This window comes from Oncorhynchus masou, chromosome 13 (genome assembly GCF_036934945.1).
Source record: "Oncorhynchus masou masou isolate Uvic2021 chromosome 13, UVic_Omas_1.1, whole genome shotgun sequence".
Lineage (NCBI taxonomy): Eukaryota > Metazoa > Chordata > Actinopteri > Salmoniformes > Salmonidae > Oncorhynchus > Oncorhynchus masou.
The window spans coordinates 72,566,001-72,585,467 of NC_088224.1; the positions used below are offsets into that span (position 1 = coordinate 72,566,001).

Below are 19,467 nucleotides of genomic sequence, written 5' to 3' on the forward strand. Positions count from 1 at the left end.
TTTTTCAGATGATTTTGTCATTATCTGCTTGATTGGGTAACAAGGGCGTTAAGCGGAGCTTTGTAACAAATAATAATCCTCCCCACCACACATCTGCATGTTTTCTATTAATTAGTCTCAACAAATGGCATTATTATCCTGCTGCTCGCCTTATTTGCAATGCAAACACGTTAGCCTTAACCCCCACCTCTCCCATCAGCCCTTGTGTGTGGGATGCCGTGTTCGCTTGTTGGACGCAGCTCAACAGACAGATAGACACACCCAGCCAGGCTGAAGATGTTATCACAAGGCTTGCTACATGGTGTATCAGTTCAGACTTGGAGTAGTTGATTTTCAGGCTTTGCTTTAACACTGGAAAGGCTATAGAGCACAATATAAAAGGTTGCCCAAAGTCATGGTGTTGTTGAGAGAATCATGAGCTGACCCTGCTATTAAATAATTAGTGAGCTCATGTACTCACTCACACAACTAAAGTCAGCACTCTGTCCATGGTCCTGAACTCAGCCTGCCTCCTGCTTTAAATCCCATTTGGCAAAAGATGCTAATGTGCTTAACCCCCAGGTCAGATAACTCCATATGAACTTATGTTGAGCTGAAAATGCTGAGGCCAATGTAATTCACAAGCACATTAAAAGTGATGATAAAGGGAAATAGTCCACACAAATACATTGGATTTGACACAGGCTTATGCTGTGCTGTAAAGTTTTGGGGTAATGTTTAGATTACTCCAAATTAGACTGAGCGAGTTAAGGCTTTTTAACTGGGAAATGTGACCAACTGGGAAAAATGATCCATATTGGCGTTAAATCTGCAAACATTTTAATTACTCTTGTTGCAGCTGACATTATCACATTGAACCAGAAAGTCAGTTTGTCTCCAATCCTCTCATTCAAAGTTGACTATCATTAAAATTCATACGTGGAGACACACACAGCTTTCCTCTCTTTCTCAATAGCATTTAAACATAGAGAAATACAGTATTAGATTAGGTTTTGTCAGTACCGTGTCTTCTGCATCACAGTAGCATATCTCCCTCTCCTCTCTCTTTCTTTTGCTCTCTGTTTCTTTCCCTCTCTGAAATGCACACACAGACACATGCCATCTCATGACTGTCAAATATCACTCTGTATCTGTGACAGAAGATCACTATCAACCCTCTCCATAACCATCCTCTCTTCTCCTCTTCCACTGTAAGTGGCTTCCATTGAAATAGATAAATTAATAAAAAGCACAACCTAAATACTCAGCATTCCAAAGAGAATTCCATGCTGGAGGAGCAGACTAACTAAAATAGGACATGTTATGCGGATGTGTAGCGCTGTTTCACCGACACCTCAAAGACTCTCTGTACTGTAACTAACCAATGCCTAGGCTGGACTAATAGCCTCTATTCACCTGGAACTGGCATCGGTCCTGCCTGCTTTAGTTGGAGGGGCCTGGGAACAGTTGTTCACCAGTCATAACACATGAGATACAACATACAAAGGAAACAAGTATTTATTTTGTCTTAGTACTTGACATGGGCTACACACATGGCTGTAATGTAAGTTATTTCAGACTTTTTATCTTGAGTTCGTCTTGGTAACACAGCAACTGTTGAGCCCCACACGCCTGAATGGTGTGTGGGGCCCAGCGGAATATTGGTTTTGAGGAGGGTTTAAAGCAACCCAAAAGAGTACAGAGAACATGGTCATGCAGTGTAATCTCTTAGCTTAGCCTTGATCAGGTTGTACTGGGTGGGTGACCCAAAAAAAACAAAGAATTTGCATCCTCGGCTTGGCTTAGTCCTACATTTCTGTGTGTCTATTTCAGTGTGAAAGGGCTGAAGTGGTTTTTCTTTTGGTCCTTATCCCAAAACTTTACTGCACAGCATTCCTACAGGTACCTCCCTGTTCTGTGAGCAGACAGCTGTCTCTCATCAATATTTACCTCTCCCTGTCATACACACTGCCCCCTGTGGAGAGGAGAACAGGGCCTCTGTGGTGACTACTCTGCCAAGGAGAGGTTAGCGGGGAAAGAGGGTGCATGTCTACCTCTCTCTACCTTGCCAATTGCTCCATAATTTATTCATTTAACACCTGTTTTCTCTTGTTACAATGGGAAACCAAATGGATACCAATTTTTGCCCATTTCCTCTACTAGACCATTCTTCCTCTGTATTCACACTCAACTGGTCTTTAGGCTGTCTATAAATGCTCATTGGAATCTGATCCCATTCGCTCTATCCACCTCCTAATATGTATCTCATTGCATATAGGCTACGTACTCCTCGTTCTCATTTTCCTCTGAATGATATGGGTTTCAACAGTGTATTTTGAGCGTTTAATATCCAGTCGCGAGGCATGAACCCCATAATCAAATGAGTCAGCATGGGGAGTGATCAAATTGCTACCCAGCACCGATGACTCAAAGTTAAATTACAGTGCCTTTTATTTCTCGATCTCAGCATGATACCAGGGACGGAGGCGGGGAGCACCAGCCTCGCTACCTGTCCACAGTCCAAGTGTAGAGGTGGAGGTGGAGGTGGAGAGTGGCAGAAGGTGAGTGGGAGGCCTGGGGTTAGACAAGAGGTGAGTGGGACGCAACATGATGCTAGTCAATTTGGTCCTGCTCACACTCATTTGTTCATCACCCTGTGAAAAACTGTAGTTGAAGCCCCAGTTTTGCAAGTTGCAAAGATCGTTTTCCAGGATTGTTTGCAAGCAACTACTCCTTCCCCTTGTTAAGCCTTTTGTCACGCCCACAGGAAGCCAGATGTGGAGAGTGGAGGGAACATGCCCGCCACAGCCATCATACCGTAGCTCCTCATTACTCTCCGTGTCACACAATCACAACATACCGCACTTCCTCTCACTTTGCATGACAAAAACATTAGAACAAACTGCGAGGGCTGCAAACACCAACAACTGTTAATCATTTTTACACCGGCGCCTCCAATCGCCTGCATGCTGGCATTGAGCTGTAATGTGCCTCTTGTGGTGTACATAATGAAAAGAATGGAGCCGTCACTTGTAATGGATCTCTAAATAGCATTTTATGCTTTATTAGTCGTACTTAATGGTGTTGAAGGGGGCTGATGCAAAATCCCTTTGTTCAGAATCACACTCTTACTGTGAATAGTTCTTGATCGAAAAAGATTTTCAGAAAATTGAGGCTTATTGTGTTTTACACACTGGGCTTACTTTTCCTATTTTAGAGGGGATTGTGCATGCTCTCGTCAAAAAGATTGATGGCATAGGAGAGGAAATAAAAGAGCCAGGTATATGTGCACAATGCCGCGAAGAGATTGTTGGAGCAAAGAAAAAATCCCATTCACTTAAGACAGACGGGTCTAGTGATATTTCATCACTGGAAACAAAAAGGTGATCTCGTACCAAACCACACAAGAAATGCAAAACCACTCAAAACCAATTATGAATATTCATCAGAGCTTAAAATGAATCTAGATGTTTATAATGGGTTTTTAACTGCAACTGTCAAAATGGCCTTTTTGTGCTAATACCTCCACTTTCAAGTAGAAATGGTAAACATAGAAAAACACAAAGAAACGTCTTATTCATCGAGTCAGGGGCAGATACTGTGATGGGAAATAACCTGGGGCACAATAAAGTTTGTTCGGGGACCAGGTTATAGGCCTTTAGAGAAGGGGAATCTCACGTTGGATGTCAATGTTGACGCTGGTCTCTTTGCCGTTGGGCACAGCCTTGTTGGACGCTCGACAGATGATCTGCTGGCCTGTCTCGATGTTGGAGGCAGACAGGTAGAGGGTGCTAACCGTACTCTCCCTCCTTCCATCACGAAGCAATGTCTGAGAGGAGAAAAAAAAGGAAGAGTTTAGAGTTCAACGATGATATGCTAGTGGAGATAGTGGGACAGTCTGAATAACACCATCAATCGAAACTCAAGGCCTGGAACCCAAATGCAGCAATTCACCTGGATGCCCTGGGGACAACACAGACAAATAAACCCCTGGCATGCTCAAGCCTGTAGTCTTTCTCCAAGGCTGATTGATCCGAAAAAAGGAATCTGTTTCTGAGTCTCTTTTGTGTGTCTGGAGCTGTGCTCTGGCGCATAGCTTGTCATACTCCACAAAGGAAATCAATCTTCTTTTCAGTGCTCATCCTCCGAGCTGTAGCCCTTCTTGCATTGTGAGAGCCACCTGGAGGCCGCCCCGGTACAATTCTGCGTTGCCTGGTGCTCAGGGAGGACTGTGGGAGCCCTGCTAACCATCATGCAACAGTGCAAGCTGACCCACCAGAACAAATTGGCCATGCCAGGAGCACTGTGTGGCAAACCACAAAGTCAAGACTGACACTGCTTCAAATAATACTCTATTGGTGCTCTATACAAATATAGTGTTTATTAACACAACCTATGGGTTTGCTTTACAAATAAACTACTGGGATTCATAGTAGAAGGTCTTGTAATATTATACTTATTCACTCAATGAAACAAGTAAAAATATGATGTGGCCATTAATCATAAGGATCAGCCCCTTTTTTCAATTTTCACCAAAAATGACATACAAATCTAACTGCCTGTAGTTCAGGACCTGAAGCGAGGAGATGCATATTCTTGATTCCATTTTAAAGGAAACACTTTGTAGTTTGTGTAAATGTTAAATTAATGTACGAGAATATAGCACATTAGATCTGTTAAAAGATAATACAAAGAAAAGACATGTGTTTAAAAAATAAATAAATTGTACCATAATTTTAGAATTTTTGAAATTATTCTATCCCAGGCGCAGTTTGGACTTTGGTCAGTAGATGGAAGCAGTGCATGTGCAAAGTTTTAGACTGATCCAATGAACTATTGCATATCTATTCAAAATGTTTTATCAAGACTGCTCAAAAGTGCCAAATTGGTTTATTCATACATTTTCAAGTTCATAATTGTGCACTCTCCTCAAATAATAGCATGGTATTATGTCACTGTAATAGCTACTATAAATTGGACAGTGCAATTAGATTAACAAGAATTTAAGCTTTCTGCCCATATCAGATATGTTTATGTCCTGGGAAATGTTCTTGTTACTTACAACGTCATGCTAATCACATTAGCACACATTCGCTCAACCGTCCCGAGGATGGGACATCATTCTGTAGAGAACCTCAAGAGGTTTTGAGTTGACTTTTCACTTATAGAGGTCCAGCTATAGAGGGCATGTTATACAATGGCAAGTTGGGACATGTTGCTCTTCATTATTTAAACTCCTTTGGTGCTTTATGTGTGTGTGTGTCCCACTATAGCCGCAAAACAAAATCCTCCTCTGCAATTTCTCTACAGTTTATTCAGGATTCAATGACTCACTTCACAAACAAATGGGTTGTGATGAAACCCTTTCTTTGCTAGCAGTATGATGAGGAGCTGTGATGAGAAAATACCATAGACAAGAAAGCTCATCAAACTTCCTTTGAGGACCTTTATGCACTTTTCAAACCAAGGTCATGACTTGCGTGGGAGGAAATTTGAAACATCACAGCTGCCCTCTGAAACAAGCTCTCAACAAGTCCTTGTTTTATACTAATATCTGTAAGTTCGCAAATGGTGACAAATATTTTAGCTGCAATGGTCGTTACATATTAAGACATGTCACAATGAAAGCTATTGGATAATGGCAGTAATTACCACCTCATTTCTCTACTTTCATGAAAGTTTGAGAATTGTAATGAAACCCAGCTAGATATGTCACACACAGACTGCATATTAAAGTGTCAAGGAACCTGGCATTATATTAGCTGTGTGCCAGGAGGTTTGGAGGTTTGGCTTCAATGCATGCCTTTTCATCATCTTACTTTTCTGCCTTCTCCAGTCAACGACTGTCTTCCTAAGATATACAGGTAACTGCCAAAATCTCTTTAAGAAAGCGTTGGGCCACCATGAGCCAGAACAGCTTCAGTGCACCTTGCCATAGATTCTACAATTGTCTGGAACTCTATTGGAGGGATGCGACACCATTCTTCCACAAGAAATTCCATAATTCAATGTTTTGTTGATGGTGGTGGAAAACACTGTCTCAGGAGCTGCTCCAGAATCTCCCATAAGTGTTTAATTGGGTTGAGATCTGGTGACTGAGCATGGCATATGGTTTTACATCATTTTCATGCTCATAAAACAATTCAGTCACCACTCGTGCCCTGTGGATGGGGACATTGTCAACTTATGTGAGAATAGCCATGGTAGCCAAAATAATGGCCTGCCCAACATGTTTATACACTGCCCTAAGCATGATGAGATGTGTATTGCTTAATTAACTCAGGAACCACGCCTGTGTGGAAGCCCCTGCTTTCAATATACTTTGTATCCCTCATTTACTCAAGTGTTTCCTGTACCTAGCTAAGCAAAATATTATTGTCTTGGAGTGAAATAATATGTATGTAAGGAATACGCAAAATAGCATAAAGATACATGATCATATATTGTTATTCTGCATTTGCATGAAAACAAAATGACCTGGTGAAGAGTCTCAGATCTCACCAGGTTACAGAAGCCCTGGCACTCACCTCTAAAGCAGTACGTATTAGCTGTCAGCAGCGGGATGTGTCAATGTAATATCCTTTCTGACACCATCAGGATTGTTTCTCTCATAGTTCTGGACCTGTCTAAAGTCATTCATCTTGTACAGCATAGAACTCAACACCCAGCGACTAGCTCTTTTAAAATAGCCCGAATTACAAATTGATGATTTCCCATATCACTGCCTGGAGCATGTGAGGAGAATACCTTTCCCAAGTTAAGAAAGAAATTGAAAAATGGTGAGGGAGAGCGTGAATGTTGCTCTTCAAGATATGGGATAAGGGGGCATAGACAGTAGAAGGTCATATTGAATGAATATGAGTGAACCTATAGTATAGTGATAATGCTGGTTACGTTTCTACTGATAAATATGGAGCTGTTTCTATTTTTCAGGAATATCTGTAAATTGTTTTTACCTAATCTTTACACTAATTCTGTTTATTACAATTAACAGGCTAATAAAAATAAAACATGGACAGTTTTCACCTTTCAGACATGCCTGAAATACTTCCATTATTTAGGTAAAAATACCAGTGAAAGGGAATATGAAGGGAGGCTCAGAGGGATGTCAAGTCCCTGTTTACGCTGATAATTTGACTGACATTAATATTCTGCAGTTAATCTAATGTGCCTTTGATATGTCCAAACATGAAATGTGGTTCCAAGTTAAATTAAATCGGCATTTGTTAAATTGCAGACCAAACCAGAGGCACATTTCAAAGCTCATTACTGGATATTAATTTCACAAAGAATAAATATAAATTGCATAAACTTTGTACAACCTATTTCAACGAAAGAGAAAATAATATATTTTCACAATTTTCTCTGGTCATGAGGTTAAAGAGGTCTTACTTGATTAACTTGTATAATCCTACTACCAGAAAGTCAGATCATTTCTAACATTCTGTTTAACAACATGTATTAAATTACTATTTTAGTGCACCCAAGGCCAACTTCTAATAACTCTTGCACAAAGCCAGTGAGGTTAATTAGCTTGACAAGAGAGAAAAACAATGGAAGAGAGAGAGACTGACACTTGTTGAATCATTTGAAAAAAGGTTAAATGTAGCGAGTAATATGGAAATACTGGGAAAGTAAGGGGTACTATAGATTATGATGCAGGGAAAGTAAGGGGTACTATAGATTATTATACAGGGAAAGTAAGGGGTACTATAGATTATTATACAGGGAAAGTAAGGGGTACTATAGATTATTATACAGGAAAGTAAGGGGTACTATAGATTATTATACAGGGAAAGTAAGGGGTACTATAGATTATTATACAGGGAAAGTACTGGGAACTATAGATTATTATACAGGGAAAGTAAGGGGTACTATAGATTATTATGCAGGGAAAGTAAGGGGTACTATAGATTAGTATGCAGGGGAAGTAAGGGGTACTATAGATTATTATACAGGGAAAGTAAGGGGTACTATAGATTATTATGCAGGGGAAGTAAGGGGTACTATAGATTATTATACAGGGAAAGTAAGGGGTACTATAGATTATTATACAGGGAAAGTAAGGGGTACTATAGATTATTATACAGGGAAAGTAAGGGGTACTATAGATTATTATACAGGGAAAGTAAGGGGTACTATATATTATTATACAGGGAAAGTAAGGGGTACTATAGATTATTATATAGGGAATGTAAGGGGTACTATAGTTTATTATGCAGGGAATGTAATGGGTACTATAGATTATTATACAGGGAAAGAAAGGGGTAATATAGATTATTATACAGGGAAAGTAAGGGGTACTATAGATTATTATACAGGGAAAGTAAGGGGTACTATAGATTATTATGCAGGGAAAGTAAGGGATACTATAGAATATTATACAGGGAAAGTACTGGGAACTATAGATTATTATGCAGGGGAAGTAAGGGGTACTATAGATTATTATACAGGGAAAGTACTGGGAACTATAGATTATTATACAGGGAAAGTAAGGGGTACTATAGATTATTATGCAGGGAAAGTAAGGGGTACTATGGATTATTATGCAAGGAAAGTAAGGGGTACTATAGATTGTTATGCATGGAAAGTAAGGTGTACTATAGAATATTATACAGGGAAAGTAAGGGGTACTGTAGAATATTATATACAGGGAAAGTAAGGGGTACTATAGATTGTTATGCATGGAAAGTGAGGGGTACTATAGATTATTATGCAGGGGAAGTAAGGGGTTCTATAGATTATTATGCAGGGAGAGTAAGGGGTACTATAGATTATTATGCAGGGAAAGTAAGGGGTACTATAGATTATTATACAGGGAAGGTACTGGGAACTATAGATTATTATGCAGGGGAAGTAAGGGGTACTATAGATTATTATGCAGGGGAAGTACTGGGAACTATAGATTATTATGCAGGGGAAGGGGGAAGTAAGGGGTACTATAGATTATTATACAGGGAAAGTAAGGGGTACTATAGATTATTATGCAGGGGAAGTAAGGGGTACTATAGATTATTATACAGGGAAAGTAAGGGGTACTATAGATTATTATGCAGGGAAAGTAAGGGGTACTATAGATTATTATACAGGGAAAGTAAGGGGTTCTATATATTATTATACAGGGAAAGTACTGGGAACTATAGATTATTATGCAGGGGAAGTAAGGGGTACTATAGATTATTATGCAGGGAAAGTAAGGGGTACTATAGATTATTATACAGGGAAAGTAAGGGGTACTATAGATTATTATACAGGGAAAGTAAGGGGTACTATAGATTATTATGCAGGGAAAGTAAGGGGTACTATAGATTATTATACAGGGAAAGTACTGGGAACTATAGATTATTATGCAGGGGAAGTAAGGGGTACTATAGATTAATATGCAGGGAAAGTAAGGGGTACTATAGATTATTATACAGGGAAAGTAAGGGGTACTATAGATTATTATGCAGGGAAAGTAAGGGGTACTATAGATTATTATGCAGGGAATGTAAGGGCTACTATAGATTATTATGCAGGGAAAGTAAGGGGTACTATAGATTATTATGCAGGGGAAGTAAGGGGTACTATAGATTATTATACAGGGAAAGTAAGGGGTACTATAGATTATTATGCAGGGAAAGTAAGGGGTATTATAGATTATTATACAGTGAAAGTACTGGGAACTATATATTATTATACAGGGAAAGGAAGGGGTACTATAGATTATTATACAGGGAAAGTAAGGGGTACTATAGAATTTTATACCAGGAAAGTAAGGGGTACTGTAGAATATTATACAGGGAAAGTAAGGGGTACTATAGATTGTTATGCATGGAAAGTGAGGGGTACTATAGATTATTATGCAGGGGAAGTAAGGGGTACTATAGATTATTATGCAGGGAGAGTAAGGGGTACTATAGATTATTATGCAGGGAAAGTAAGGGGTACTATAGATTATTATACAGGGAAGGTACTGGGAACTATAGATTATTATGCAGGGGAAGTAAGGGGTACTATAGATTATTATGCAGGGGAAGTACTGGGAACTATAGACTATTATACAGGGGAAGGGGGAAGTAAGGGGTACTATAGATTATTATGCAGGGGAAGTACTGGGAACTATAGATTATTATACAGGGGAAGGGGGAAGTAAGGGGTACTATAGATTATTATGCAAGGGAAGTACTGGGAACGATAGATTATTATGCAGGGGAAGGAGGAAGTAAGGGGTACTATAGAATATTATGCAGGGGAAGTAAGGGGTACTATAGATTATTATGCAGGGGAAGTACTGGGAACTATAGATTATTATACAGGGGAAGGGGGAAGTAAGAAGTACTATAGATTATTATGCAGGGAAGTACTGGGAACGATAGATTATTATGCAGGGGAAGGGGAAGTAAGGGGTACTATAGATTATTATACAGGGAAAGTAAGGGGTACTATAGATTATTATGCAGGTGAAGTAAGGGGTACTATAGATTATTATGCAGGGGAAGTAAGGGGTACTATAGATTATTATACAGGGAAAGTAAGGGGTACTATAGATTATTATACAGGGAAAGTAAGGGGTACTATAGATTATTATACAGGGAAAGTAAGGGGTACTATAGATTATTATACAGGGAAAGTAAGGGGTACTATAGATTATTATACAGGGAAAGTAAGGGGTACTATAGATTATTATACAGGGAAAGTAAGGGGTACTATAGATTATTATACAGGGAAAGTAAGGGGTACTATAGATTATTATACAGGGAAAGTAAGGGGTACTATAGATTATTATACAGGGAAAGTAAGGGGTACTATGGATTATTATGCAAGGAAAGTAAGGGGTACTATAGATTGTTATGCATGGAAAGTAAGGTGTACTATAGAATATTATACAGGGAAAGTAAGGGGTACTGTAGAATATTATATACAGGGAAAGTAAGGGGTACTATAGATTGTTATGCATGGAAAGTGAGGGGTACTATAGATTATTATGCAGGGGAAGTAAGGGGTTCTATAGATTATTATGCAGGGAGAGTAAGGGGTACTATAGATTATTATGCAGGGAAAGTAAGGGGTACTATAGATTATTATACAGGGAAGTACTGGGAACTATAGATTATTATGCAGGGGAAGGGGGAAGTAAGGGGTACTATAGATTATTATACAGGTAAAGTAAGGGGTACTATAGATTATTAAGCAGGGGAAGTAAGGGGTACTATAGATTATTATACAGGGAAAGTAAGGGGTACTATAGATTATTATGCAGGGAAAGTAAGGGGTACTATAGATTATTATACAGGGAAAGTAAGGGGTTCTATATATTATTATACAGGGAAAGTACTGGGAACTATAGATTATTATGCAGGGGAAGTAAGGGGTACTATAGATTATTATGCAGGGAAAGTAAGGGGTACTATAGATTATTATACAGGGAAAGTAAGGGGTACTATAGATTATTATACAGGGAAAGTAAGGGGTACTATAGATTATTATGCAGGGAAAGTAAGGGGTACTATAGATTATTATACAGGGAAAGTACTGGGAACTATAGATTATTATGCAGGGGAAGTAAGGGGTACTATAGATTACTATGCAGGGAAAGTAAGGGGTACTATAGATTATTATACAGGGAAAGTAAGGGGTACTATAGATTATTATGCAGGGAAAGTAAGGGGTACTATAGATTATTATGCAGGGAATGTAAGGGCTACTATAGATTATTATGCAGGGAAAGTAAGGGGTACTATAGATTATTATGCAGGGGAAGTAAGGGGTACTATAGATTATTATACAGGGAAAGTAAGGGGTACTATAGATTATTATGCAGGGAAAGTAAGGGGTATTATAGATTATTATACAGTGAAAGTACTGGGAACTATATATTATTATACAGGGAAAGGAAGGGGTACTATAGATTATTATACAGGGAAAGTAAGGGGTACTATAGAATTTTATACCAGGAAAGTAAGGGGTACTGTAGAATATTATACAGGGAAAGTAAGGGGTACTATAGATTGTTATGCATGGAAAGTGAGGGGTACTATAGATTATTATGCAGGGGAAGTAAGGGGTACTATAGATTATTATGCAGGGAGAGTAAGGGGTACTATAGATTATTATGCAGGGAAAGTAAGGGGTACTATAGATTATTATACAGGGAAGGTACTGGGAACTATAGATTATTATGCAGGGGAAGTAAGGGGTACTATAGATTATTATGCAGGGGAAGTACTGGGAACTATAGACTATTATACAGGGGAAGGGGGAAGTAAGGGGTACTATAGATTATTATGCAGGGGAAGTACTGGGAACTATAGATTATTATACAGGGGAAGGGGGAAGTAAGGGGTACTATAGATTATTATGCAAGGGAAGTACTGGGAACGATATATTATTATGCAGGGGAAGGAGGAAGTAAGGGGTACTATAGAATATTATGCAGGGGAAGTAAGGGGTACTATAGATTATTATGCAGGGGAAGTACTGGGAACTATAGATTATTATACAGGGGAAGGGGGAAGTAAGGAGTACTATAGATTATTATGCAGGGGAAGTACTGGGAACGATAGATTATTATGCAGGGGAAGGGGGAAGTAAGGGGTACTATAGATTATTATACAGGGAAAGTAAGGGGTACTATAGATTATTATGCAGGTGAAGTAAGGGGTACTATAGATTATTATGCAGGGGAAGTAAGGGGTACTATAGATTATTATACAGGGAAAGTAAGGGGTACTATAGATTATTATACAGGGAAAGTAAGGGGTACTATAGATTATTATACAGGGAAAGTAAGGGGTACTATAGATTATTATACAGGGAAAGTAAGGGGTACTATAGATTATTATACAGGGAAAGTAAGGGGTACTATAGATTATTATACAGGGAAAGTAAGGGGTACTATAGATTATTATACAGGGAAAGTAAGGGGTACTATAGATTATTATACAGGGAAAGTAAGGGGTACTATGGATTATTATGCAAGGAAAGTAAGGGGTACTATAGATTGTTATGCATGGAAAGTAAGGTGTACTATAGAATATTATACAGGGAAAGTAAGGGGTACTGTAGAATATTATATACAGGGAAAGTAAGGGGTACTATAGATTGTTATGCATGGAAAGTGAGGGGTACTATAGATTATTATGCAGGGGAAGTAAGGGGTTCTATAGATTATTATGCAGGGAGAGTAAGGGGTACTATAGATTATTATGCAGGGAAAGTAAGGGGTACTATAGATTATTATACAGGGAAGTACTGGGAACTATAGATTATTATGCAGGGGAAGGGGGAAGTAAGGGGTACTATAGATTATTATACAGGTAAAGTAAGGGGTACTATAGATTATTAAGCAGGGGAAGTAAGGGGTACTATAGATTATTATACAGGGAAAGTAAGGGGTACTATAGATTATTATGCAGGGAAAGTAAGGGGTACTATAGATTATTATACAGGGAAAGTAAGGGGTTCTATATATTATTATACAGGGAAAGTACTGGGAACTATAGATTATTATGCAGGGGAAGTAAGGGGTACTATAGATTATTATGCAGGGAAAGTAAGGGGTACTATAGATTATTATACAGGGAAAGTAAGGGGTACTATAGATTATTATACAGGGAAAGTAAGGGGTACTATAGATTATTATGCAGGGAAAGTAAGGGGTACTATAGATTATTATACAGGGAAAGTACTGGGAACTATAGATTATTATGCAGGGGAAGTAAGGGGTACTATAGATTACTATGCAGGGAAAGTAAGGGGTACTATAGATTATTATACAGGGAAAGTAAGGGGTACTATAGATTATTATGCAGGGAAAGTAAGGGGTACTATAGATTATTATGCAGGGAATGTAAGGGCTACTATAGATTATTATGCAGGGAAAGTAAGGGGTACTATAGATTATTATGCAGGGGAAGTAAGGGGTACTATAGATTATTATACAGGGAAAGTAAGGGGTACTATAGATTATTATGCAGGGAAAGTAAGGGGTATTATAGATTATTATACAGTGAAAGTACTGGGAACTATATATTATTATACAGGGAAAGGAAGGGGTACTATAGATTATTATACAGGGAAAGTAAGGGGTACTATAGAATTTTATACCAGGAAAGTAAGGGGTACTGTAGAATATTATACAGGGAAAGTAAGAGGTACTATAGATTGTTATGCATGGAAAGTGAGGGGTACTATAGATTATTATGCAGGGGAAGTAAGGGGTACTATAGATTATTATGCAGGGAGAGTAAGGGGTACTATAGATTATTATGCAGGGAAAGTAAGGGGTACTATAGATTATTATACAGGGAAGGTACTGGGAACTATAGATTATTATGCAGGGGAAGTAAGGGGTACTATAGATTATTATGCAGGGGAAGTACTGGGAACTATAGATTATTATACAGGGGAAGGGGGAAGTAAGGGGTACTATAGATTATTATGCAGGGGAAGTACTGGGAACTATAGATTATTATACAGGGGAAGGGGGAAGTAAGGGGTACTATAGATTATTATGCAAGGGAAGTACTGGGAACGATAGATTATTATGCAGGGGAAGTACTGGGAACTATAGATTATTATACAGGGGAAGGGGGAAGTAAGGAGTACTATAGATTATTATGCAGGGGAAGTACTGGGAACGATAGATTATTATGCAGGGGAAGGGGGAAGTAAGGGGTACTATAGATTATTATACAGGGAAAGTAAGGGGTACTATAGATTATTATGCAGGGGAAGTAAGGGGTACTATAGATTATTATACAGGGAAAGTAAGGGGTACTATAGATTATTATGCAGGGAAAGTAAGGGGTACTATAGATTATTATACAGGGAAAGTACTGGGAACTATAGATTATTATGCAGGGGAAGTAAGGGGTACTATAGATTATTATGCAGGGAAAGTAAGGGGTACAATAGATTATTATACAGGGAAAGTAAGGGGTACTATAGACTATTATGCAGGAAAAGTAAGGGGTACTATAGATTATTATACAGGGAAAGTACTGGGAACTATAGATTATTATGCTGGGGAAGTAAGGGGTACTATAGATTACTATGCAGGGAAAGTAAGGGGTACTATAGATTATTATACAGGGGAAGGGGGAAGTAAGGGGTACTATAGATTATTATGCAGGGGAAGTACTGGGAACGATAGATTATTATGCAGGGGAAGGGGGAAGTAAGGGGTACTATAGATTATTATGCAGGGGAAGTAAGGGGTACTATAGATTATTATGCAGGGGAAGTACTGGGAACGATAGATTATTATGCAGGGGAAGGAGGAAGTAAGGGGTACTATAGATTATTATGCAGGGGAAGTACTGGGAACGATAGATTATTATGCAGGGGAAGGAGGAAGTAAGGGGTACTATAGATTATTATGCAGGGGAAGTAAGGGGTACTATAGATTATTATGCAGGGGAAGTACTGGGAACTATAGATTATTATACAGGGGAAGGGGGAAGTAAGGGGTACTATAGATTATTATGCAGGGGAAGTACTGGGAACGATAGATTATTATGCAGGGGAAGGGGGAAGTAAGGGGTACTATAGATTATTATACAGGGAAAGTAAGGGGTACTATAGATTATTATGCAGGGGAAGTAAGGGGTACTATAGATTATTATACAGGGAAAGTAAGGGGTACTATAGATTATTATGCAGGGAAAGTAAGGGGTACTATAGATTATTATACAGGGAAAGTAAGGGGTTCTATATATTATTATACAGGGAAAGTACTGGGAACTATAGATTATTATGCAGGGGAAGTAAGGGGTACTATAGATTATTATGCAGGGAAAGTAAGGGGTACTATAGATTATTATACAGGGAAAGTAAGGGGTACTATAGATTATTATACAGGGAAAGTAAGGGATACTATAGACTATTATGCAGGGAAAGTAAGGGGTACTATAGATTATTATACAGGGAAAGTACTGGGAACTCTAGATTATTATGCTGGGGAAGAAAGGGGTACTATAGATTACTATGCAGGGAAAGTAAGGGGTACTATAGATTATTATACAGGGAAAGTAAGGGGTACTATAGATTATTATGCAGGGAATGTAAGGGGTACTATAGATTATTATGCAGGGAAAGTAAGGGGTACTATAGATTATTATGCAGGGGATGTAAGGGGTACTATAGATTATTATACAGGGAAAGTAAGGGGTACTATAGATTATTATGCAGGGAAAGTAAGGGGTATTAAAGATTATTATACAGGGAAAGTACTGGGAACTATATATTATTATACAGGGAAAGAAAGGGGTACTATAGATTATTATACAGGGAAAGTAAGGGGTACTATAGAATTTTATACAGGGAAAGTAAGGGGTACTATAGATTATTATGCAGGGAATGTAAGTGGTACTATAGATTATTATACAGATAAAGTAAGGGGTATTATAGATTATTATACAGGGAAAGTAAGGGGTATTATAGAATATTATACAGGGAAAGTAAGGGTTACTATAGATTATTATGCAGGGAAAGTAAGGGGTACTATAGATTATTATACAGGGAAAGTAATGGGTACTATAGATTATTATACATGGAAAGTAAGGGGTACTATAGATTATTATGTAGGGAATGTAAGGGGTACTATAGATTATTATGCAGGGAAAGTAAGGGGTACTATAGATTATTATGCAGGGGAAGTAAGGGGTACTATAGATTATTATACAGGGAAAGTAAGGGGTACTATAGATTATTATGCAGGGAAAGTAAGGGGTATTATAGATTATTATACAGGGAAAGTACTGGGAACTATATATTATTATACAGGGAAAGAAAGGGGTACTATAGATTATTATACAGGGAACATAAGGGGTACTATAGAATTTTATACAGGGAAAGTAAGGGGTACTATAGATTATTATGCAGGGAATGTAAGTGGTACTATAGATTATTATACAGGGAAAGTAAGGGGTACTATAGATTATTATACAGGGAAAGTAAGGGGTATTATAGAATATTATACAGGGAAAGTAAGGGTTACTATAGATTATTATGCAGGGAAAGTAAGGGGTACTATAGATTATTATGCAGGGAATGTAAGAGGTACTATAGATTATTATGCAGGGGAAGTAAGGGGTACTATAGATTATTATACAGGGAAAGTAAGGGGTACTATAGATTATTATGCAGGGAAAGTAAGGGGTATTATAGATTATTATACAGGGAAAGTACTGGGAACTATAGATTATTATACAGGGAAAGAAAGGGGTACTATAGATTATTATACAGGGAAAGTAAGGGATACTATAGATTATTATACAGGGAAAGGAAGGGGTACTATAGAATATTATACAGGGAAAGTAAGGTTTACTATAGATTATTATGCAGGGAAAGTAAAGGGTACTATAGATTATTATGCAGGGAAAGTAAGGGGTACTATATAATATTATACAGGGAAAGTAAGGAGCACTATAGAATATTATACAGGGAAAGTAAGGGGTACTATAGAATATTATACAGGGGAAGTAAGGGGTACTATAGATTATTATGCAGGGGAAGTACTGGGAACTATAGATTATTATACAGGGGAAGGGGGAAGTAAGGGGTACTATAGATTATTATGCAGGGGAAGTACTGGGAACGATAGATTATTATGCAGGGGAAGGGGGAAGTAAGGGGTACTATAGATTATTATACAGGGAAAGTAAGGGGTACTATAGATTATTATGCAGGGAAAGTAAGGGGTATTAAAGATTATTATACAGGGAAAGTACTGGGAACTATATATTATTATACAGGGAAAGAAAGGGGTACTATAGATTATTATACAGGGAAAGTAAGGGGTACTATAGAATTTTATACAGGGAAAGTAAGGGGTACTATAGATTATTATGCAGGGAATGTAAGTGGTACTATAGATTATTATACAGATAAAGTAAGGGGTATCATAGATTATTATACAGGGAAAGTAAGGGGTATTATAGAATATTATACAGGGAAAGTAAGGGTTACTATAGATTATTATGCAGGGAAAGTAAGGGGTACTATAGATTATTATACAGGGAAAGTAATGGGTACTATAGATTATTATACATGGAAAGTAAGGGGTACTATAGATTATTATGTAGGGAATGTAAGGGGTACTATAGATTATTATGCAGGGAAAGTAAGGGGTACTATAGATTATTATGCAGGGGAAGTAAGGGGTACTATAGATTATTATACAGGGAAAGTAAGGGGTACTATAGATTATTATGCAGGGAAAGTAAGGGGTATTATAGATTATTATACAGGGAAAGTACTGGGAACTATATATTATTATACAGGGAAAGAAAGGGGTACTATAGATTATTATACAGGGAACATAAGGGGTACTATAGAATTTTATACAGGGAAAGTAAGGGGTACTATAGATTATTATGCAGGGAATGTAAGTGGTACTATAGATTATTATACAGGGAAAGTAAGGGGTACTATAGATTATTATACAGGGAAAGTAAGGGGTATTATAGAATATTATACAGGGAAAGTAAGGGTTACTATAGATTATTATGCAGGGAAAGTAAGGGGTACTATAGATTATTATGCAGGGAATGTAAGAGGTACTATAGATTATTATGCAGGGGAAGTAAGGGGTACTATAGATTATTATACAGGGAAAGTAAGGGGTACTATAGATTATTATGCAGGGAAAGTAAGGGGTATTATAGATTATTATACAGGGAAAGTACTGGGAACTATAGATTATTATACAGGGAAAGAAAGGGGTACTATAGATTATTATACAGGGAAAGTAAGGGGTACTATAGATTATTATACAGGGAAAGGAAGGGGTACTATAGAATATTATACAGGGAAAGTAAGGTTTACTATAGATTATTATGCAGGGAAAGTAAAGGGTACTATAGATTATTATGCAGGGAAAGTAAGGGGTACTATATAATATTATACAGGGAAAGTAAGGAGCACTATAGAATATTATACAGGGAAAGTAAGGGGTACTATAGAATATTATACAGGGAAAGTAAGGGGTACTATAGAATATTATACAGGGGAAGTAAGGGGTACTATAGATTATTATGCAGGGGAAGTACTGGGAACTATAGATTATTATACAGGGGAAGGGGGAAGTAAGGGGTACTATAGATTATTATGCAGGGGAAGTACTGGGAACGATAGATTATTATGCAGGGGAAGGGGGAAGTAAGGGGTACTATAGATTATTATACAGGGAAAGTAAGGGGTACTATAGATTATTATGCAGGGGAAGTAAGGGGTACTATAGATTATTATACAGGGAAAGTAAGGGGTACTATAGATTATTATGCAGGGAAAGTAAGGGGTACTATAGATTATTATACAGGGAAAGTAAGGGGTTCTATATATTATTATACAGGGAAAGTACTGGGAACTATAGATTATTATGCAGGGGAAGTAAGGGGTACTATAGATTATTATGCAGGGAAAGTAAGGGGTACTATAGATTATTATACAGGGAAAGTAAGGGGTACTATAGATTATTATACAGGGAAAGTAAGGGATACTATA

At 37.8% G+C, this 19,467-nt stretch overlaps 1 protein-coding gene across 1 annotated transcript in view; it reads right to left on the reverse strand.

The window, feature by feature from the left end:
• LOC135553420 (kin of IRRE-like protein 3) overlaps positions 1–19,467 on the reverse strand; it is a 105,481-nt gene that overhangs the window by 47,289 nt on the left and 38,725 nt on the right. The window contains exon 6 of the mRNA XM_064985547.1: positions 3,658–3,808. Within this exon, the coding sequence (XP_064841619.1) occupies positions 3,658–3,808 (151 nt within the window). The remainder of the gene's footprint in view (positions 1–3,657; positions 3,809–19,467) is intronic.